Raw genomic sequence first — 23,578 nt, 5'->3', positions numbered from 1 at the left:
GTTTCTGCTGCAGGATCATCCAGATCGTCCACTCCGGTGCACCAGCAGACCAAACCCGACGGAGACGTGTCCAACCTGAAGACGATGCCCAAAGGCCTCTCAGCCAGCCTGCCTGACCTCGACTCCGAGTCCTGGATCGAGGTGAAGAAGAGACCCAGACCTTCGCCTGCCAGACCCAAGGTACCAGACATGACGAGCTCCTCCCTAATGAGCTTCAGGACTCTCATGCTCTAAACACATCTGTCCGTTTCTTACAGAGTGAAGTCAGTTATTATCAGACATCCTATGTATTATTTTTCATTATTTTCCGTTAATCCAGGTAGACTAGATGAGTTTTTGTCCTTCATCTCGTCTGCTCCGTGTTTCAGGCGCCCTCGCTGCAGCAGAGGGAAAGAGACGATTCGCTGCGCTCTCCGCTGCCGCCGTCCGGCTCTTCGCCGGCGCCGCTGACCGCTGGAAACAAGGTGGGAAATTAATGACTCATCACTGGTTTTAATGGCTGAAAACTGGGAGGCGGCGGCGTGAAATCGGAAAGAAAAGATTTCCCATTTTCTGAAAAAGTTTGTAAAAAAGAAAAAGATTTTTCCAGATTAAACGTATTAAATGTATTAATACAAGCGTTGTGAATATTTTGGATATTTTCTGTTGGCTCCGGATCAGGACGGCGCCGAGCCGGATGAGCCGGAGGAGCTGGACTTCATGTTCGACGAGGAGATGGAGCAGATGGACGGCCGGCGCAACACCTTCACCGATTGGTCGGACGAGGACTCGGACTGCGAGCTGGACGACCACGACGTCAACAAGATCCTGATCGTCACGCAGACGCCGCCGTACCTGCGGAAGCACCCGGGCGGCGACCGCACCGGCCATCACACGTCGCGCGCCAAGCTGACCAGCGAGCTGGCCAAGGTCATCAACGACGGCCTCTTCTACTACGAGCAGGACCTGTGGGACGACAAGTACGAGCCGGAGTACGCCACCATCAAGGTCAGCCGAGGTCACCGCCGCTCCGCTCACCGAAACCAAACCCAGGAAAACCGTAACGAACCTCGTCCTGCATTTCTAAAACTAAAACATGCTGAAGTTACAGATGCAATATCCTTCATTCTCATGTTTATTAATCCATTTATTAGCCATTCAGTCTGATGAGAAGCTGATTTTCATTCTAATTAGGTTCTTCACACGTTTTATTAAAATAGTTTCTTCTGCTCAGTAATAATTACCCAATCAATGTTTGCATAATCAATACTTTCACATTTTCTGCACCTAAAAATGAACCAAAATATGAAAAACTAAACCTGCTGCTACAAAAAACTAAATAAACAATATTTAAGTAATAAGAACTAATAAAAACCAGTAAACAAAAAGTCGAAACGAAATAAAACTAAACTGTAAACTATTGAACTATTATGACTGATATGATATTATGACAAATGATTGAGTCTGTTTGTGACATCACATCCTGCTAACTAATCCGTTTCCCTCATTGAAATTTTTTCTAATATTTTGTTTATATTTTTATGATCAAATATTTCCTGCAGCCTTAACGCTCACCGGACAGATGATTGAAATAAAAACCAGGTTTAGAAAAATATTTCCTGCCGTTTGAAATTTCCCTTTTAGAAAAGAAAGTGAGAAATAGACCAGAAAGAGTCGGGTCTTTTATTTTGAAGGCGTGTGTCGGAGCTTTTCTGGCTCCGTGTTTCTCTTCTGTTTTTGGAGGCGTTTCTGCTGCAGACCAGAGGACTCTGTGGATTATTAGCTGAAACACAGAGCGCTGCTTTTAGTTTTGTTCTGCTTTGTTGCCACGGCGACCCATTGTTCGATTGTTGTGTGGGACCGCCACGTGTTCCCCGGCGTACGTCCAGCGCCCCACGGACCACAGGTTTATAAGCCGCTGGCCGCCTGACGGGGTGCGGCCCGGAGGCGTTCAGCTGCTGGTTCAAACGGGAAGCAGGCCATTCAGCCGGGTCGGGTCCGGTACCGAGCAGTACCAGCGTTTTGGGTCGCTGTGGTTTACTGAAGATCCTTACGGTCCATCGGCTCCCTCTGGGCTTAAAACCGACTGAAAGTCATTTTTGTGTCGTATTTTTGCAGCAAGAGGTGGAAAACTTCAAGAAGGTTCATCTGATCAGCCGCGAACAGTTCGACTGCCTGACCCCTGAACCCCCGGTCGACCCCAACCAGGAAGTGCCGCCGGGGCCGCCCCGCCCCCAGCAGAGTAAGATCACAACTACCAGGATTTAGGCTCATTTCTTTTTTAATATTGTATTTATTTTCATAACATTTTAGGACCAATACAGAAAAATAAATTCCGATTTTCTGTCAGAATTCCAATATTTTTCTTGAGAATTGGGACTTCTCTTCTTGGAACTCAGCCTGTTTTATGTTTTTTCAGAATTTGGATTTTATTTCCCAGAATTAACGATTGAATTCAGACTGCTTTTCCAGTGACCTCACTTCCTGTTCCTCTCCGTTTCCAGTCCCCACAGACGCTCTGGCAAACAAACTGTTCGGCGTTCCCGACCCGTCCTCCATGGCGCGCTCGCTGCCCACCACCGTGCCCGAATCCCCGAACTACCGCAGCGCCCGGACGCCCCGCACGCCGCGCACGCCCCACAGGAAGGACGCCGCCATGACGCCGCGCTTCTACCCGGTGGTGAAGGAGAGCCGGCCGGTCGACGCCAAGGCAAGACGAAGGAACTCGGAGTTTGATGAGGAAAACTCGATCCCAGTCTCACGGTTTCGTCTGTTTCAGACGCCGAGGAAGAGAAAGACCCGACACAGCTCCAACCCTCCTCTGGAGTGCCATGTGGGCTGGGTGATGGACTCCAGGGAGCACCGCTCCCGCACCGCCTCCGTCAGGTAAGACTCACCTGCTCAGGTACGCAGGAAGTGCTGACTTTAAAGAGAGGAAGCAAAAGCCGTTAGGTTTCCATGGAAAATGAGTCAAAATCCTGCAGACTGGAGTTTAGTTAAATCTGCGTAAATTTGGCTGTGAATGAACCTCAGAGTTTTTCTGTGGTTTGTGTTGCCGGCTGTTGCTCCGCCCTTGCAGCTCCAACGCCAGCCCGTCTGAAGGGACGCCCGCCCTTGGCGGCGTCGGCTGCACGCCGCAGTCCCTGCCGAAGTTCCAGCACCCGTCACACGAGCTGCTGAAGGAGAACGGCTTCACGCAACACGTCTACCACAAGTACCGCCGGCGCTGCCTGAACGGTAAGCCTCTCCCTCCCTCGCCGCTGCCGCCGCCGCCCGGCGATTAGCGACCTGAACGCCGTTTTCTCCGCCGATCGCAGAGAGGAAGCGGCTGGGAATCGGCCAATCGCAGGAGATGAACACGCTGTTCCGGTTCTGGTCGTTCTTCCTGCGGGATCACTTCAACAGGAAGATGTACGAGGAGTTCAGGCAGCTGGTGGTGGAGGACGGCAAGGAGGGCTACAGGTAGCGGTCGCTCCGCAGCGCCTCATTGGCTGACGTGGCGTGGCGCGTTCTGATTGGCTGTGTGCTGCAGGTACGGTTTGGAGTGCCTGTTCCGGTACTACAGCTACGGCCTGGAGAGGAAGTTCAGACCCGACATCTTCAAGGACTTCCAGGAGGAAACCATGAAAGATTATGAAGCAGGTCAGGAAACGATTCATCACGATTAATCGATTAATTTAGTTATGGATTAGTCTTTAACTGGAGCAGGAATAAAAACATTTTGCATTTAAAATGAAAAATCTTTATTGTCTGTAAAGATTTTCCACTAAAAACTCTTTAAATGACAAATTTATTCTGTGATAAAAAAAATCAAAAACATCCTTTAATAAGGTAATCTAATAAATAATCCCAGATAATTTCTCCACTGGACTGATGCTCAGTTCAAGTTTTCACATGTAGAAATATTTTTAGATTCATCCTACATTCACTAAATGAATATGTATCATCCATCCATCCATCCATCTTCTTCCGCTTATCCAAGGTCGGGTCGCGGGGGTAGCAGCTTCAGAAGGGAGGCCCAGACTTCCCTCTCCCCAGCCACTTCTTCCAGCTCCTCCGGGGGAATCCCGAGGCGTTCCCAGGCCAGCCGAGAGACATAGTCCCTCCAGCGTGTCCTGGGTCTTCCCCGGGGCCTCCTCCCGGTGGGACGTGCCCGGAACACCTCACCAGGGAGGCGTCCAGGAGGCATCCTGACCAGATGCCCGAGCCACCTCAACTGGCTCCTCTCGATGTGAAGGAGCAGCAGCTCTACTCTGAGTCCCTCCCGGATGACTGAGCTTCTCACCCTATCTCTAAGGGAGAGCCCAGAAACCCTACGGAGAAAACCCATTTTGGCCGCTTGTATCCGCGATCTCGTTCTTTCGGTCATGACCCAAAGCTCATGACCATAGATGAGGGTGGGAACGTAGATCGACCGGTAAATCGAGAGCTTCGCTTTTTGGCTCAGCTCTCTCTTCACCACGACGGACCGGTACAGCGCCCGCTTGACAGCAGACGCTGCGCCAATCCGCCTGTCGATCTCCCGCTCCCTTCTTCCCCCATTCGTGAACAAGATCCCGAGATACTTAAACTCCTCCACTTGGGGCAGGACACCCCCCCTGACCCGGAGAAGGCACTCTACCCTTTTCCGGCTCAAGACCATGGCCTCGGATTTGGAGGCACTGATCCCCATCCCGGCCGCTTCACACTCGGCTGCGAACCGATCCAGCGAGAGCTGCAGATCACGATCTGATGAAGCCAAAAGGACCACATCGTCTGCGAAAAGCAGAGATGAGATCCTAAGGCCACCAAATCGGATCCTCTCAACACCTTGGCTGCGCCTAGAAATTCTGTCCATGAAAGTGATGAACAGAATCGGTGACAAAGGGCAGCCCTGGCGGAGTCCAACTCTCACCGGAAACGAGCCCGACTTACTGCCGGCAATGCGGACCAGACTCTGACACCGGTCATACAGGGACCTGACAGCCCGTATCAAAGGGCCCGGTACCCCATACTCCTGGAGAACCCCCCACAGGGCTCCCCGAGGGACACGGTCGAACGCCTTCTCCAAGTCCACAAAACACATGTAGACTGGTTGGGCGAACTCCCAGAACCCTCCAGGACCCTGCCGAGGGTGTAGAGCTGGTCCAGAGTTCCACGACCAGGACGAATATGTATCAAATGTGTTCTATTTTATAAAATAAAATGTTTTTATTGTATAAATAATTGAAATACTGTTAAATCTGCTAAATGTGACAATTTTAATCAGATTAATCAATTACTAGAATAACTGTTCAGATCTGTAAACACTTGAACACGTGAAATGACCGTTCCAGTTGATCTAATCAGAGTTCTGGTGCTGTCCTCTGTCCGGGTCACAGGTCAGCTCTATGGCCTGGAGAAGTTCTGGGCTTTCCTCAAATACTCCAAATCCAAGAACCTGGAGATCGAACCCAAACTGCAGCAATGTCTGAGCAAGTTCAAACGCCTGGAGGACTTCAGGATCGACGTGAGTAAACAGCAGAAGAAGAAGGCCAATACTACTCCAATGATCGATTAGGAAAATTCTTTAAAGCAAATTAAATTTAGTTTAATATCATCCAGATCAAAAAGAGCAATGATGTGGAAAAAATAGGAAATATTTTCATCTTTAAAAAAAGGAATTTAATAATTTACAGACATTTTCTCATCTTTTGCTAGCATAAGTGGCTACTACAAAACAGGACCATTAATTTATCCAATTAATCATCAGAATAATCCAGAAAATACTCAATCAGCTTGTCTGCACATCTTTGGAAAATATTAAATTAATCCATTTAAAATTATGGCCTTAAAATGTCTTAAATTAATTTTTGCGTTGTCCTTAAATAAATTAATCACAGGTCTTAAACTTTAACATGGCAGAACTATTTTATACTACATTGTTGAGGTTTTTTTTGTTCTGTAACTTGAGGCATTCTAGGCTAACGCTAACAAGCCACTAATATATTCTTGCTAGCTATTTCTTTTGTGTTCTGGATAAGCAATTTCATGTGTGTAATGAGACGTTTTGTAGATTTCTGTTGTGATTTGTGTCTTAAGTTTCATTCAGTGGTCTTAAGTAGTCTGCGTTTCATGTCTGTAAATTAAGACCTTGAAATGTCTTAAATTAAGAAGACAAAAGGTAAGTCGGCCTTAAATACATTAATTACAGGTCTTAAATTTGGACATGCAGCACTGATGTCTCCAGCTTTGTTTTTTCTTCTGATTTGAAGAAGTTGATGTGACTGATAGCAACTGGCTAATATAGCTCTGCTAGCTAGCATTTTTGCATTTCTTGCTAGCTAGTTTTATATCAGTGATGTGGGTCAGGTGAGGCAGATTTTTTCTTTTTTTTCTTTCTCTGTCTTCAGGTAATCAAGGCTACTGTTAGCATCCTGCTTGCTAGCTAGCTTTACATCCATTTGCTATTTTGTACATTAGTTGATACAGGTCTTAAATTTAATTGAAAATGTTGTTAATTTGAGTTTCTGAAGGCGGCAGAAACCCGAATCCTGAATCATTTCTTCACTTGCTGAAGAGTTTCTGTCCTCTTCCAGCCTCCGATGGACGATGGCGGACGCAGGAGACACCCGTCCAGCGGAGACGGCCGGCGCCGCCACCCCTCCCAGCCCTCCAGCCGGCCCCATAGCCAGGCCGGCGCCGTCGCCCCTCCCACACCTGTTGCTGCTTCTGCTGGCTCCTCAGCCAAGGACGTTGCCAAACCCGCCAATCAGAACCAGAGAGCTGCTGCAGAACCGGACGCCAAAACACTGAAGTAACCGCGGCACGGTTCTGCAGGGACCGAGCCGAGCGGGTCCGCCTGGCGCTGGAGGAGAGGAGCGCTTCATTCGTTCACCTGATCAGTTTCAGGACAAAAACTGTTGAGTTTGATTTCTCTCGAGAGGTTTAAATTTGTGGATAAATCACTGAAGAACGAGTCTCCCCCCCACCGCTCCGTCTGGAAGGTTCTGACTCCTCGGACCGGACCGGACCAGACCGGTTCCTCAGATAAATCTGACTCTCCAGATAAAAACAGAGACTCTCTGCGTCAGGCTGTGAACGTTGCCTTATTTTGATGGTTTTTCTGTCGCTTCCTCGCTGTTACCATGGTTACCACGGTGGCCTGTTCCAGCAGCGGCCACCAGGTGGTGCTGCCGGGTTTCCCATCCGTCTGAACCGTCTTCCTTCTGTTACTGAGATTTAAAACAACAAACCAACTCAAGTGAGAATTAAAGATGGCGCCTTCTGGCTCCTCCTCCTTCCAGACATCTGCAACGCTAAGCCACCGGACCCAGAACCGAACCGGACCTGGACCCGGATCTGATGATGTAAACGTGAACAGATAAAGATCAGCAAATTCTATATTTTCCGTGTCTTTAACTCTTTATTTTAAATTTCTTTTGTTAAATTTGCTCTGCTTTGGTTAGAACTGAGGAATTTGAACACAAAAGGGAAAATTGACTTTTCGTGATCAAATCTGATTATTTTTAATTCAAACTTCAAAATGGGTAAAAAAAAATAACAGCAAGGCAGACTAATTATTAAATCTCTTCAGGTAATTTCTGTTTGGGAAATTTAAAAAAAAAAGTGGAGATATGAATTAGATATTTGTAAATTTTTGTGAGAAACTTGAGAGAAAACAAAAAATGTTGACAAAAGGAGCAAATTAATAAATTAGAATTTGGTCTTTATGTCGGTAATGTGATTCTAAAAGTCCAGATTCATAACCTGCAGTGACACATTTTAACTTTTTGTGGCTCTCAGAAATTTTAAGATTATATTGAGATATTTAAAAAAAGAAATGTTTTTATTTTTATGTGAATTTTGTCTCCATTTACTGTATAAACAGTTCAGACTCCAACTCCTCAAACTGCAAAGGATAAATATAAATTTACTTCCCAATCAAAAGACGATTCTCCACAATTCTCTGAAATTATTTTTAAAAATCTGCTGCACTTTTTCCTTCCACCAACTTTCCATTAACATGCTTGCATATATACATCAATCAGAATTGTTTTTATTTTTTTTTTTACTATTTAATTTTCCTGAGAAGCTGAATTTTAAAAATTTTTGTTTTGGCCGTGACCTTTGACATTGACTGGATTAAACGGCTGAATTTCCCTGTTTGTGTTGAAGCTGGAAAAAGCAGAGTGACTCTGTCCTGATTGGCTGATTCCTGGTGATGAAGGTCATTCCGAAGGTCGCGTTCGGCCGCGATGTTTTTCTTTTTTTTTTCTCCAATCTCCTTTGGACGTAAAAGTGGGAAACCTTCTTCCCAGCTCATCCTCTTCCTCAGAGCCTCCCGCCAATGTGACGGGAAGAATCCATCTGCTGCTAGCTGCCGGTGGACACCAGGGGGCGCCCTGGTGTCCATTTGGCGGACACCAGGGGGCGCTGCCTGCTCAGGCGGGTGTGAGAACAGAAAGACTTGAGATCCGGATGGAAAACTTGGCTGCTTGTGAGACTGAAAAGGACAAACGCTTCATGAAGCCATATGAATAAGAACTACCTGAACCATCTAATATTTCCTTTGGCTTGTTATGAGGGGAAAAAAATGAAAATGAGGATAAAAGGAACAAAAAAATATATATAAAGTGGAAAAAAATGTAAAATACTTGAATGAGAGCTTGTATTATAACATTTAATATTCATAATATCTGCTTTGTAGGCTGACGTGATTCGCTATTAGTGTTATTTGTAATTTGTAGTAATTATGCTTTATTCTTTAATAAAGAAAAAAAAACTGAAAACAGACAAAAAAACCTGAAAGCGACGCTGGAGAGTGATTTATGACGGAGCAGGAAGTTCCTCTGGTCCAGGTGATATTTGTGTTTGTTTGGGGCTCAGCGGGTTTCCTGTGGCTTCCTCATCCTCTTCCTCAGTGATGCTCAATCCATTTCATTGCTTCAACAACTTTTAGACTTTTGGAATAAAATTCACAGATGAAATCTCTGGATTTCCATATTTCAGAGATGAACTTGGGTTTGAATTGTGGTCGACTAGCAGCGGCCAGGCCGAGACGCTTCCTCTTCAGTTATGACCATGAAGTCATAATATTACAAGAATAAAGTCATACAATAAGCAAAATAACACAAAAACAAAGTGCTAATATTCCCAGAATACAGAAAACACAAAAAGTCACAATGAAACCAAATTAAATTAATATTAACAAAAAAAATTGTTTATTACCTGCATTATTTTAAACAAAACAGTTATTTCAGTCTTTTAAAGATTTAAATTCTCCACTTCAGAAACAATAGAATGAAAATGTTTGTGACTGAAACATTTTAATGTTCCTGTGAAAATACTGTGCATGTTTTGGATCTGAAGTACAAAATGAGACAAAATGGAAGCGATTAACTGGATTCATGACAAAGTTACAGCCGGAGATGGTCAACATTTCCTTTATCCAATAATTAACATGTTAACGAATCAGAGCGCTGCAGGAGCTACCGACGCCGGGGTCAAAGGTTAAGCCTCCCACAATGACCGGGACCTGCTGAGTGGGGAGGTCGGAGGTCATCACTGGCCCTTCTTGGGGGTTTCGGGGATGCTGTGGGTGAGCGGGGTCAGGCTGGTGAGCAGGGTGTGCCGCTCGTACTGCTTCGTCTGCCGGAACCGGGAGTCGGTGCCGTGCAGCCGGTCCAGAACGCCGAACACGCCGAAGCACTGGTTGAACCTGGAACCAGGAGAGGCACAGATCAACTACCGGGCCGGGGGCCAAACACGGCCCGCCGCAGACCTTAATGTGGCCCTCCAGACTCCAGAACTCAATCAAAAGTCAACAGGTCTCTGCATTTTTTAACGCTAACGCACTAATGAGTTTATTCCAGTTTATTCCAAACAAACATTATTTAATGTTTGGTCACAAACATTAAATGATGCTAATTCCCACCAATAGGGGGCAGCATTACAGCTGTCTCAGCCTGACCCCACTTATCCTCATATTTACTGTGATGAGCACAAATATTGCAAAATGTTGCAAATATTTCTAAATTATCTTCACAAAAACGGATTTTGATTAAATTCTGGAGGGACCAACATGAAAAGATGTTTAATATTTGAATTTGTTCTTATTGAAACCCGAGACAGATGTTAATGTTTCATCCCTACGATCTGCGATGATTGTGAATGAACACGAGTGAAGGAACCATTGGGGTCGTGGGGTCGGGTTCTTGGTTTTGGGTCGTGGGGTCGGGTTGGGCGGAGTCAAACTGACCGCAGGTGGTGGAAGTCGTGGAACTCGGGCGAAGGCAGGAAGGGGAGGTGGTACCCGCAGTGGGAGATGGTGGTGCTGACCAGAGCCAGGCAGTACCACACACTGGTGGTGGTGATGTGGGACCCCAGCAGGACCGGTCCAATCACCACCGGCAGCATGTTGGAGATCTGAGGGAGACGCAAACATGAAAAACATTTTGTTGCATTAAAATACAGATGAACCTCCTGATGGACCGGTCGACCCGGTTCTACTGGGACCAGAACATCTGCTCCACCTCCAGCTGCTGTGGTTCTCTGAGTCAAACCAACCAAACCCTCAGAGCAACCAGTGGCTGAAAAACATATAATGTTTCCATATCAGTCGATATTGATAATTGATTCATTTTTTGTTTTAAACATCAGAAATCTTGTCAAACTGCAGATGTGACGTTTCCTGTTTTATCCAATTTTCACTTCCTGCTGGTTATTTTTAAGAAGTTCTCTAAAAAATAAACCTGAAACTGCAAGTTATTGAACAGGTTGTTGCTAGGCAACCAAAGAGCAAAAGGTCGAGCAGCTAAAGTTTTTCCCTACATCTCCCAGAATGCTTTGTGGTTCTGGAGTTCAGTTCAAAACTATCAGATGTATTTTCTATTGATCATGGATCTATCATGTATTATTGATTATTTCTGCAGTCTTAGCATTAGCCTAGCACTAGCAGCAAGCGCTAGCTTGTGGTCTTTAGCCAAAGATGCTAAAATCTGACGCCTCCATTTTGTTTCCATCTGGTGAAGAAAGAAGTTGCGCTCAGTGTCTTCAGTGGTTCTTGGTGCAGCGCCCCCACAGGCCAGGAGGGGAACAGGTTGGTTTGACTCAGAGAACCACAGCAGCTGGAGGTGGAGCAGATGGTGGAGTTCTGGTTCCAGTAGAACCGGGTCGACTAGAGTGAAGGAGAGAACATCCTGAGTGAATCTACTAGCGGTAAACGTAGAGAAAATGGCGGCTGTACCACGTGCTCCAGAGGATGAGCGTAGATGGAGACGACGCCGATGGGAGCGGTCCACTCATGGTGCTGCTTGTGGAAATGCTTGTAGAGGCTGGGATGGTGGAACAACCTGAGGAACGACAGACGGATCAGCGAATGTCCCACTGGGTCTTGGGAACTGGTTCCCAGTATATTTCCAGTATGTCCCAGTATATCCTGCCTGTGTGAGTAGTAGAACAGAATCTCCTCCAGCATGGAGAACACGGCGAGCTCCATCAGGCCTCGGTGGAAGGTGGGCAGCTCCGGGCCGCAGGGCCGGCCGGTCCGGCTCACCAGCAGGTAGACCAGAACCACCATGGGCCCGGAGACCAGCACCTGGTTGAACAGGACGGTCCGAACCACCTGCCGCAGCTTGGCCGGGTCCACCTGCAGGAACAGACATGGGTCATCGGCCGGACGCACCGAGCCGCACGCCGGTACCGACGCCTGAGGCTGCTACAGACAGGAAGTGAATCACAAAGTGATAACTGGAACAGCGCCACCAGCTGGTCAAACATGTCAAAACTTTAATCTGTTCAGTCGGAGCAGAAACTAAACTGAAGCAAAGTTTAATTATTTATTTCAAATAAAAAGTAAAATAAATAAAGACGTCACTCAGAGCACAGAACATAGAAATAGTCTGAATAGATCTGCCCTTATGGATCAGACACATTTTCTGCACCGATATAGATATTGATATTAGATCAGTGAATATTTTAAATGTCAAGATTTGCTGCTAAATGCAGCTTTTTCTACTTTTATTCACATTCAAAATGATTTTCTATGTAATAAATCAATTTTATTCAAAGAAATTGGTCTCAGCAACAAGAATAATCTGGATTATTTTTCTTAAAAACTATTTTACTGCATCAACTGATTGTGATGTAAAATCAGGTCCATAATGTTGGTGAATTTCGGTCAGAATTATTTTATTTCATTTAAAAACCTGAATTAAAGCAACAATTTAATTGGTGTTCAGGTTCTTAGTTTCTCAATATGATCAAAACGTTGTCCATATTTTGATCATGTTTCCATTAAATAATAAACTAAATTAAAATCACATGAATAAATTTGTTCACATAAGTTGTTACAGATATACAGTACTTCCTGTCTTCTTCTTCTTTGTGGTCTCCAGCAGTAGTAACTTCCTGTTGATGTGAAATTGTTTCCGTTGCAGTTTAGGAAAACGGAGAGTCAAAAACCTTTTTATTGAAAAACTTGATATCTTTAAATTTAACATTTTAATTCAGGAAATGTGAAACTGCAGAACGATCAGGTGACTGGAAACGCAGCGGCAGACATTTTGTTTCCTCAGTGGCTGTAAATATAAAAACTGCAGCTGGAATCAGGGAGTGAACTTCCTGCTCAGCGTGTTCTGGACCTAATCGCTGATCAATAATCATTAATGTTTATCTGAGAGTCGGACTTTGCTCAGCGGCTCAGCAGCAAAACGATGTACCGACGATGTCCTTTCTGATAATCTGAGAACGTTCTAAGATTATCGTTTAATTCCGTCGCGCGTTAAGGATGATCGGGTCGGTAGAATGCCGAGTCGCTCCAATCTAGAATCTGAAATCTAGAATGGGGATTATTGAGCATGTTGGATTGTCCTGAATTATCACATCCTGTGGTTTTTCCCCAGTAGGAGTGAGAGCGCCGCCTGCTGGATGTGACGGCAGCCAATCAGGAAGCGGAGCCCCAAACACAGGACAGTTACCATGGTAACCCAGCGTGCGGCAGAGATCAGAGACCAAATGTGGAAAAGAGGTGAAAGTTTATTCAAGGAACATCGGCAGAAACGAGTTAATAAATCCGGTAACTTCTCAGCTTCATTAGCATATGATAACAATAACAAAAATATGAATTTTCTTCCACTAACTGCTGTTTTTAGATAAATGGGATGAATTTTGCACTCAAATGTTTTATAAGAGAAAAAAATCTTTGTGTTGTATTTTACATTAAACTGAAAAATTACAAAAACTCTTGGAAGGCCACGTTTGTGCTGCTGTTAGATTACAGTCACAGGGCCGCACAAAGTTCATCCAAGGGCCACAAACAGCCCCCGGGCCGCACTGTGAGCACCCCTGAGGTAGACTGTAGCTCTGACTAGTAAAACATTCACTGATGTTTGGTTCAAATGGTGAGATTTAAAATTAATGGCTTTATCTGTCATTTTGTGCTCATTAATTTCAGTGGAATCAGAAAAACAGAAAAATTGAATCATAATTAAATTTGAAACCAAAATGAACAGAAAATCATTTTAATTCAACAGATCGACTCTCATCCCGTCACTCGTTAGTCCAAAACTTTCTGGGTTTGTTTCGTCTTTTCCAATTGAATCCAAACCGTCGCTGCGCTTCTGCATCGTCGGCCATGTTTGTTTACTCAAACGTTTTACTGGATTTTCTGTCTGGGGTCCGAGCGCTGCCGAGTGAAACCGCTTGGTGCGGCTGGACGCCTCAAACCGACAGCTCTGGTTTTTTAATCGGATTCCGTGCGATCTCTCCGGTTTAGAGAATCAGTCGATTAGTCCAGAACCTGAACCTACCGGATCGTTCCTGCCCTCCTGGATCCGGTACCGGGTGATGAAGGACGGTTTCCCAGTCGTGTCCACCAGCAGCAGCAGGCTGTTCAGCATCCAGAACACCAAGGTCGGGGCCAGCATGGTTCCTGTCCCAGATGAAACAAACCGGGTCCAAAATGTCGTGAAACAATAAACTTCATGCCTTGAAATTGGGCCTTTGTATGTAAAATTTGATTTAAATCAACCAAATATTCGGATTTCTGTTGAAAATAGAAAATAGATCTGTGAATCATCGTAGATATTATTAGTTTCAACCTGATTGACCTGGAGATGATTTATGTTTCAGGAAATGTCGATGTTCGAGGTTCTAGTTTCTCTAAAGTCGAGATGAAAACAGAATTGTTGGGAATCTATTTTTGTGCCTCATTTTTATTTCATTTATCTATAAAAATCATTTCCGTAAAAGATGGAAAATAATCCATATGCAGCAACTTGTGTATCAGACTGAAGTCAGGAGGGCCGCATAAAATCCCTCAGCGGGCCGTGATGGGCCCCCGAGCCACACTTTGGGCATCGCTGGTTAAAACGTTTGAGAAAAACCAACAAAAATAAATTCCTAAGGATCCAAACCCTGTAAGTTATCAGAAAACAGGTTTAGTTCTCGCTGTGAATTAGATTTTTCAGCGTTAAGAGAACAGAATGAAGTTACTAAAATAAACTTTTCAATAATATTCCAATTTATGAAATATCCCTAGATATGAGTTTCACTTTTTAATGAAATTATAAACTGAATTAGTTTTAAATCTGTGCAGCTGGTCAAGTTTCTGGAGCTGATATTATACACAATAAAATACAGAAATATATATAAAATATTGTATCATTATTACTAAGATTTACTTCGTAATCATAATTTACTGCTTAGAAGAAAATATGAGTTGGATATTTAAACAACTGTTTCAGACAGAAAATCCAGAAAGTCTGACCTTTGACCCAGCTGACATCTGAATAAACCGGTTCATGAAGCTGCAGCGACCTTTGACCTTTCCCTTTTCTCAGACAGACGGCAGTAATCTAATCCTCATTTACAACTCCTGGGATTAAATTACGTTTTGTTTCCGTCATAAATCTGACGGACGCAGATCGATAGAGATTCTCCAACCTGATGGTTTCACAAACTGACAATAAAAATATTCATCTCAGCCTCAGATCTGTGACCTTTGACCTGAAAGGGAACAAGAACTGGAATATTGATTCTCTAGCATTAATTTTCTTACCTAAGAAGAACAAAGCAGCATCATGACCTTCAAACTGCAGGTAAACCTTCGTCCACAACTTCTGCCAGAAATCTCCTGAAGCTCCCCAGAATCTCTGAAGATGCCTGGAGCCAGAGGTCAGAGGTCAGAGGTCACTCAGCTTCTTTAATTGATTTTGTTGTTGAAAAGACGAGAAAAACCCGATTTATATCAGACAACTAAACCATAAACGGTTAAAGCATCACCAAATTCATCATAACAAAAAACATTCATTCATAAAATGCACAAAAATCGTGTCTAATATTTAATATCTGTTATTTAAATATTGTTTCAATCTGGGTGTGAGAAAAACATTTTATTAACTGAGGGAAAATTTATTACCTGCATAAAAATATAAAACCTGTTTATTAGTGATGCTGATTATAATAGAAATCATTTTTGTTGATGTTAAATATAAATGATTCACAAAACCAAAACTATTAAACAGATTCATACAATAATTATCCTTCATTCACATTTTATAGTGAAAAATTCTTAATCCAAACCAGAGGTGGCGCTAGACTTCTTTGTTCTGCCTCATGTTGACAGAGAGCATCAAAAATCCGTCATGTTCTGTTTTTACCTGTCAAATTATAATCATATTATCGTCGGTTATTGAGCCGCATTTTGATGCAGGTTAGTTCATATTCACCTGGTTGAACCTGAATCCAGATCCCGTCACATCTAACATTTTCTCCATAGTGACACAAACAAATCAATCCTGCAGCTGCTGCTGGAGTTCTGACTAAAACCAGGAAGTCAGACTAAAGCAGCGTTCTGGACCAGAACCAGGAAGATGGAGCACATCACAGCAGATCTACAGCGCTGCACCGGCAGCACGGCGCCTGTTACCGTCGGCTCCTGTTACCGTCGGCGCCTGTTACCGTCGGCTCCTGTTACCGTCGGCGCCTGTTACCGTCGGCTCCTGTTACCGTCGGCGCCTGTTACCGTCGGCGCCTGTTACCGTCGGCTCCTGTTACCGTCGGCTCCTGTTACCGTCGGCTCCTGTTTACACTTTAAATGGATCAACACAAAGTTGCATCTCTTTAGTTTCTCTGGTCTGGAATGAAAGTCTCCATTTCAACCGAAGGTTTTTAATGCTGTTCCTCACCAGACGGTCCAAAGCGTCCGGTCCAGAACTCTCCAACATTTAGTTCAGAGTCCATGAGGTGATTTTCAGAAGGGATTTTTTACTGATTGATTTTAGGGGTGTGAATTATAATCTGTCAAATGACCGACGGGATTAAAATTTTTCCATCATTTAAAAGATAACCGGTCAAAATACGGAAAATATTCCGATAACGCGACCTCTGGTCCAAACAGAAGCAGTAAATATTATTCTATCATAATAATAATAATCTATGCATCATTAGAATATGCCTGATCCAGGGCTGGGTAGTAACTAGTTACATTTACTGGAGAAACTTTTTAGGAGTATTTTTACTACACTGTACCTGAGTAATTTTATCATGAAGTATTTTTACTCCTGAGTCAAATTTCTGGATTTTCTACCAACTGAATGAAAATCAAACGTTTTAACCAGAAACTCATCAGAATCAGAATCAAACCTGCTGCTTCTGCTGAAGTTTAACAATTTTTACTGAAAGAAAATGATTTGGAAACATTTTTGATTTGTCTGATTTTACGTTTTGTTTGTTTCTTTTGTGATTTATTGTCATTTGGGTTCTTAAAATACCAAAATTCAAATTTAACTTTATGTTTTCGTCCATCTGATGATGTCATTTACATTAAATGATTGATCATTGATCAGTTACTTTGTACTTGAGTCGGACGTTTTACCAAATACTTTTTACTTTTATTTGAGGAATGTTTTGTGTTCTCTATCCTCCTCTGGTCTAATTGTAGATCTATATTTTTATTTATTGTAAAGATTAATATTGATTATTTACATGAAAAGGTGACAGATTTCAGCTTCTGGCTAGTTTCCTTTTCCTGTCCCTATGAATTAATTGTTATTATTATTACTATTATTATTATCTCAAAAGTGGAAGTGAAAGTAGAGATACTTCATAATAAAATTACTAAAGTAAAAGTAAAAAGTACAGCATAGTAAAAATATTCCTAAAAGTAATTTTTTTCAAAAAAGTTACTCAAAACTTCCTGAGTAACTGTAACTAGTTACTACCCAGATTTCTACCATCAAACTCCACACCTTTTCTTATAATGTTTATGTTCTCATGCAGCAAGTTTGCTTTGACTAGACCAACCCAGAGTTTCCAGACTCAGGATTCTGGTCTTTCCAGCTCCGACCCACCCAGCCGTTTTGTTTCTGTCATGATTCCTTCCCTGCCTTTGTCTCCTCTGTTAATTATTTTGCCACTCAGCCTGGCTAACCGTTAGCTAGGTGCTTTGATGGTCGTAGTTAGCCTGGCTAACCGTTAGCTAGGTGCTGTGATGGTCGTAGTTAGCCTGGCTAACTGTTAGCTAGGTGCTTTGATGGTCGTAGTTAGCCTGGCTAACCGTTAGCTAGGTGCTGTGATGGTCGTAGTTAGCCTGGCTAACCGTTAGCTAGGTGCTGTGTGGTCATAGTTAGCCTGGCTAACCGTTAGCTTGGTGCTGTGATGTCGTAGTTAGCCTGGCTAACCGTTAGCTAGGTGCTGTGATGGTCGTAGTTAGCCTGGCTAACCGTTAGCTAGATGCTGTGATGGTCCTAGTTAGCCTGGCTAGCCATTAGCTTGGTGCTGTGGTGGTCGTATTAAGCCTGGCTAGCCGTTAGCTAGGTGCTTTGATGGTCATAGTTAGGTTGGCTAACCATTAGCTAGGTGCTTTGATGGTCGTAGTTAGCCTGGCTAACCATTAGCTAGGTGTTTTGATGGTCGTAGTTAGCCTGGCTAACCGTTAGCTAGGTGCTGTGATGGTCGTAGTTAGCCTGGCTAGCCATTAGCTTGGTGCTGTGGTGGTCGTATTAAGCCTGGCTAGCCGTAAGCTAGGTGCTGTGATGGTCGTAGTTAGCCTGGCTAGCCGTTAGCTAGGTGCTGTGATGGTCGTCGTTAGCCTGGCTAACTGTTAGCTGGGTGCTGTGATGGTCATAGTTAGCCTGGCTAACCGTTAGCTAGGTGCTGTGATGGTCGTACCACGTCAGTGAGTTTCCAAAAGCAGCCAGGAACAGGATTCCAGATCCGATGACAAAAGCAGCTTTCTTCACAGAATCCCACAGTCCTCCTGCTGATTCCTGGAAAACAAACCAGCGTGATGAACAACAGAGCAGCGTTAGCGTTCACCAGGCAAACAAAACTCCAAATATCCAACCAGGAATTCTGCTACAGATTACAGAGCAAACATGTCTTAGTTCACTGGAAATAAAACACAACATGCAAATAACAGCAAGAGCTTAACTGCAGTTAATAATTCCTTAATATTGACAAAAGGTTTCAGTTCCACTGACAGATTATTTCATTCATAGCAAGATGAAAGTGAAATAATCTGCCTTTGACACCATAACTTTTTCATCAATATTAATGAATTATTAACTTTAAAAAGCTCCTATATCTTGCTGAAACGTAACAGTTTGGTTTTATTTCAAGTGAGGCAGACCAAACCTACTTGGTCAGACTTTGTGTTTTTACAGTGCATAATGGTGATAAATAAACTTTAAAACAAGCAGCTGCCAACAGTTGGTCCAGCGGTGTGTTCAAAGACAGTACGACATTCTCCTTCTCCGCAGTGGGAGACGTCCAGTCAGCAGGGATTAAATTCCAGTCGCATTCCTCAGGCTTTCACCTCGGCCACCTCTACCGTAACCATGGCAACCGCAGGAACAGCGCCGCCTCGGGTGTTTCTGGGTTTCCTCTCGGTTCGAACAGAAAGTTGTGGTTTCATTTTTACCAAATAAAACCATAAACTTTAACTTCATCATTACACTGTAAACAATCATCCTTCAGTCTCTGCTTCACCGATGAAAACACTTTAAAATGTTACTAGTTAGGTTGAGCTTGTTGTTATGTAACAAACTCATTAAAATAAATATAAAGGCCTGTAATAATCAGAAGGTTTTAATAGTTCTGGGTTTTTATTACAGCTTAGTTTTATTTTGTTGTGACTTTTTGTTTCATTCAGTTTTAATTAGTTAAATATTATTTAGTTTTTTTTCATACTTTGGTTCATTTTAGGAGCAGAATTTTAAAAAACTCAAAGTATTGTGATTATGTAAACATTGATTGGGTTATGAATATTCAACAGAAGAAACTGTTTTAATAAAAATATATTTAATTATTGTTGAATTCTGGAGTTTTCTAACAACGTTTGAATGTAAAACTAGTGAATGTAATTTACTGACAGCTGACAAACTGCTTGTTTGAGGGAATAAAACCTGATTTCACATCAGTTTCAAACGCTAATAAATAGATTCTTAAACACCAAAACAAAGGATAATATTTCTATTATTTCAGTATGTTTTATAAATGTATGACAATAGTTCCAGTTAGTTTTAGTTTTTCTCCATTAACGATAAAATTTTATTTATTTAGTTAATGAAAATGTTTTTCTCTATTTCAGTTTTTCTTATTTCATTCGTTTTAATAACTGTAACAACTTTGGTGAATAATGACGACATAAATATTGTCATAAATATCATTGATAACGTACCTCCAATTTAGCTGAAAATGAGGGTTTTCAATATAGTAATTTTTATAAAGATTATTAATAAATTATGACAAGGCAGAAATAAAGACGGTATGTGTCATAAACTGAAGTTTTAAAGCTGCAGAAACAAAACAAATATAATTGATGAACCTTTTAATATTTCAACTGGTACTCTTATAGAAAACTAAGGTTTTATTAAAACCAAAGGATTATGAAAACAACACAAACTCCACCCAAAGACAAAAGGCGAAGAAATGAAAATAAGAGGTCAGATTAATGACTCGGCCTTTTGTGAAACTGACAATCTGCTTCTTCACTTGTTACATAACTGAAGATTGTTTTCTGACAGAAACGGAGATTTATTTCACAAAATTCATCCAACAGTCAAAAATATTAAAATCAGATGTGAGCACAACGCAGCGAGCCGTCTTTATTCCTCACAGATTATAGACAACACTAAAATAATGACATTAAATAAATTATCACCACAGTTAGCAAACTGTTGCCTAGCAACGGGAGCAGTTAGCTTGAAAAATTAACCAGCTAACCGAAAGCTACACAGCCAAAAGTTAAAAATGTAATATTCTGAGCAAATGAGTAAAAACCTGTTTATAATTCCTACTAAATTTAACATTTTTATTCTACACTGCAAAAACTCAAAATCTCACCAAGTAGTTTTGGTTTAGGTTAGTGTGAATATCTCAAAACACTAGAAATAAAACTAAACTTTTCAGCTAATATTGATGAAAAATTACTAGTATAAGTGAAATAATCTACCAGTAGAACAATATAACTTATAATATGGGAAAAATGTTTTGTTCCACTGGGAGATTATTTCACTTATAACTAGAAGTTTTTCATCAATATTAAGGAAATATTAACTTGAAACAAGCTCATCTAATCTGGCTAAAACGTTACCTTTAAGTGAGTTTCATTGTATTTCAAGTGAACTAAGATATTCACACTAGAAACTAAACCAAAAATACTTGGTTAGATTTTGTGTTTTTGCTGTGTACTTTCATCAAACTATAAATTAATAGATTAAATTATTATACTGTAATAAAGCATTTTATCAGCAGCAGTAATAATAGTTGTTCTGTTTTAAATGAACTCTGTGTGTTAAACATTAAAGTTTGCGGAGATGCGCTCTCACCTGTTGGCCGCTGCCTGCTGAGCTCTTCTCGGCTCTCCCCGTCTCTGCAGACAAACAGAAACAGTGTTTCAAACTGGGTCAGTTTCACAACAGCATGAATGTAGGGGACAGGGTCACCGTCTCCACATGAGACCAAAAAAAGTTGGTCTGCAGGGGCAACATGGCCGACAGCAGAAGACTGAAGGATTATTCTTAAAGTTTGAACTGAAAATGACCAAAAACATGTTTTAGTTCATGGTTTTATGGCCATTCTCCTGGTGAAGTTTAGGAGAATAAAAATACATTTGCAGTAGTTGCTACACAAAAAGACTACCTGTTATTTCCACACAAGCATGTGACTTGTTGCTGCGCCGTCATTTTATTGTTTTAATGTCCTGAAATATCTCTTTTAATCTATTCATGGTACAATAATCATCTAAGTGCTGTCTGGAAAAAAGATCAGAGCTGCAGGATTACACATAATCCTATTACAATCCATCTTTACAGTAAATGTGCATTTTTCCATCACATTAACGAATCACTACATAGTAAAAATGAAGCAAAAATCAGCTAATAATTATTTTTAACAACAAATCTATTAGATAATTATTATCTAAAACTACCACTGAAAAGCAAACCTCTGTCTTTGTCCACTACAACAGTTTTATTTCAACGCCACAAATAATCAAAAATGAATGCTTATTTTCAACATAAGGAATACAATAAACAGTCATAACTGTGACGCGTTTCCAGGCTTCATTCCTGATGGAAAAATTAATCCAACAGGAAATTCAAATGTCAAGTAAATTGGATTAAGCCTATTAAACCAAATCAAATGAGTTTTTATTGTCAGTGGAAGGTTTTTAAATGTAATTTTAATGTTACAGAAAATAGAAGCACGGAGCGAAATGCTTGATTCTGTTTCTATGAGAACAGAATCATAGAAATCCACAAAGAAGCCAATAAACGGCGCAGAGTTTTTATTAAATAACTTTCAGGCGGATTTTATGACGGCAGGTTGGACAGAAACTCACCGCGGTTCTCCGTCTCCATGTTTCCTGCGCTTTTTCCTCTCTGCTCCTCCTGCAGCCAGCTGACACACGAACTCACAGCCGCAGTTTATTTACTTCTGAAGGACGCTCCTGATTGGCTGCTCCCTGGTCAGCTGACAGAGGCCAAACCCGGAAGTAAGCTCCCGGATCTCCAAATGTGTTTTCCTGCAGGTCACAGGTTAAAGGTCGAGCTGCGCACTGTCTATAAATGATTAGAGGACATGTAGGGGTCAAAGGTAATTAAAAACAACGCTTTAATCATTTCAATAAATACAAATTTTCACACTTAAACTACAAGGACTTGCAGTATGCAATGAAGGGAAATAATTATTTGGTCTTCTGCTGACTCAAACTAATTATCTTATGATTTTTATTCAATTTCATTTAATGAAGCAGATATTCTGTCTCTAAAAGTGAGAGATTTTTAACATTAGAGAACAAATCATAACTGAACTGCTACAGGTTGCAGCATATTTCAACAAATGGTATGAAATAAATATATGAGCCATCTCTTTTTGGGATTGCTTCATTTAAACAAAATCGTGGGGAAAAAAATATCATATTGTTCTTTAGAAACTGAACTACTGAAATTTTTAACAAAACGTTATTTACTAATTAAAAAGTTTTCATAAATATCAGAAAAAGCTGAAATGTATGTTTATAGATAAGAAATATAAAAGTACCCAGCTAAAGAAATGCTGTGTATCTGTAAAAATACTGCCAGTTCCATCAGTATAAGTTACTTTGCTGACGGTAAAACTGAATGTGTTTTGCTAAAATTTAGAGAAATTTGAACAAAGTAATGTTAGGGTTAAGAAAACGTTTTACCAACTGACATAAAAAACCAACAGCAAACTGAATCTGATTGAACTGAACTAGCTAGATACAAGGCTAGCTAGTTAGCGAACTACTTATTTATATCAATAAAGCAAGCATTTGTTTTGTAAAGTGCATTGTGGCAAAAAATATTGTTGCATTTTATTATCTTTTATTATTAAAGATAATAAAATGAAATAACTTATTAAACCATTCAGTTAATAAAGTCTTTCAGAATCATTTTTATTTTCCTTCAACATTTTTTGGTCTTTGTCTATAAAATGTTGTGACTAGATGTGTTTCTGTGAGGCCCCAGCTGCTGACTTCAGTATTTCTAGCATTTAGCGTGCAGCGAGTCAGAGACGTGAGGCGTTCATGTTGCTGTTGTGTCTTAACTATCAGCTGCCGCTCCCTAAACGTGCTGCAAACACACGTGACTCTATTATCAGTCATCATCAATGTTCTCTCTTTAATTGCTAACATAACAAGTCTGGAAATTGTTTTTGAAAACAATTTCAAAAACATCTTTAAACACGCCTGCAGAGAGCTGAGCTTAACTCTTCACAACAGAATTCATTTTCACAGGTTAGATTTAAAATTCCAGCAGTCAGATCATTTGTGAAAACTTTTATTACTCATGTGCTGCACATGTGGCCCCTAAACGATGAAAGAACAACGTGTTAGAACAAAATCACTGACTGATACTTTAACCGTTTACCTTCACTCCTCTGGTCAGATAATAGAATATTATTATCAGATAATAGAATATTTCCTCCAGCAAGACAATGAGCCAAAACACACCTGGTCACCTGGCCCAAAACCGATTTATACTGTCTATAATATTTCTGTTTCTTATATTTTCATTTCTTTAGTTTCTCTTCCTCACTCTGCAGGTCAAACTATCATCTGAGGTCATCAGTCAGCTTTGACTCCAGATTAAAGTTGAATTCTGAAGTAATC

General features: G+C 41.6%; 2 protein-coding genes across 4 annotated transcripts in view; one reads left to right on the top strand and one right to left on the bottom strand.

Moving 5' to 3' along the window:
• Nucleotides 1–8,599, top strand: part of larp1 (La ribonucleoprotein 1, translational regulator) — a 37,051-nt gene extending 28,452 nt beyond the window's left edge. For all 3 annotated transcript variants that reach the window (XM_028031242.1, XM_028031243.1, XM_028031241.1), the window contains 11 exons: nucleotides 14–180; nucleotides 369–464; nucleotides 661–987; nucleotides 2,098–2,221; nucleotides 2,484–2,689; nucleotides 2,759–2,865; nucleotides 3,059–3,216; nucleotides 3,297–3,441; nucleotides 3,512–3,621; nucleotides 5,340–5,467; nucleotides 6,537–8,599. In XM_028031242.1, the coding sequence (XP_027887043.1) occupies nucleotides 14–180; nucleotides 369–464; nucleotides 661–987; nucleotides 2,098–2,221; nucleotides 2,484–2,689; nucleotides 2,759–2,865; nucleotides 3,059–3,216; nucleotides 3,297–3,441; nucleotides 3,512–3,621; nucleotides 5,340–5,467; nucleotides 6,537–6,758 (1,790 nt within the window). In that variant the 3' untranslated portion in view covers nucleotides 6,759–8,599. The remainder of the gene's footprint in view (nucleotides 1–13; nucleotides 181–368; nucleotides 465–660; nucleotides 988–2,097; nucleotides 2,222–2,483; nucleotides 2,690–2,758; nucleotides 2,866–3,058; nucleotides 3,217–3,296; nucleotides 3,442–3,511; nucleotides 3,622–5,339; nucleotides 5,468–6,536) is intronic.
• A 650-nt stretch (nucleotides 8,600–9,249) lies between these two features.
• faxdc2 (fatty acid hydroxylase domain containing 2) lies at nucleotides 9,250–21,949 on the bottom strand. The gene is made up of 9 exons (XM_028031240.1): nucleotides 21,785–21,949; nucleotides 20,772–20,815; nucleotides 18,112–18,209; nucleotides 14,999–15,102; nucleotides 13,749–13,870; nucleotides 11,382–11,587; nucleotides 11,186–11,291; nucleotides 10,199–10,365; nucleotides 9,250–9,658 (listed from the first exon to the last, which is right to left on the bottom strand). The coding sequence occupies exons 1-9, from the start codon at nucleotides 21,801–21,803 to the stop codon at nucleotides 9,502–9,504; spliced, it is 1,023 nt and encodes a 340-aa protein (XP_027887041.1). The 5' UTR covers nucleotides 21,804–21,949; the 3' UTR covers nucleotides 9,250–9,501.
• Nucleotides 21,950–23,578: the final 1,629 nt, after the last annotated feature.

The sequence above is a fragment of the Xiphophorus couchianus genome, chromosome 11, assembly GCF_001444195.1.
Source record: "Xiphophorus couchianus chromosome 11, X_couchianus-1.0, whole genome shotgun sequence".
NCBI classification, from domain to species: Eukaryota; Metazoa; Chordata; class Actinopteri; order Cyprinodontiformes; family Poeciliidae; genus Xiphophorus; species Xiphophorus couchianus.
Note: the sequence above shows the minus strand (reverse complement) of the source record. Positions and strands in the feature narration are given on the sequence as shown.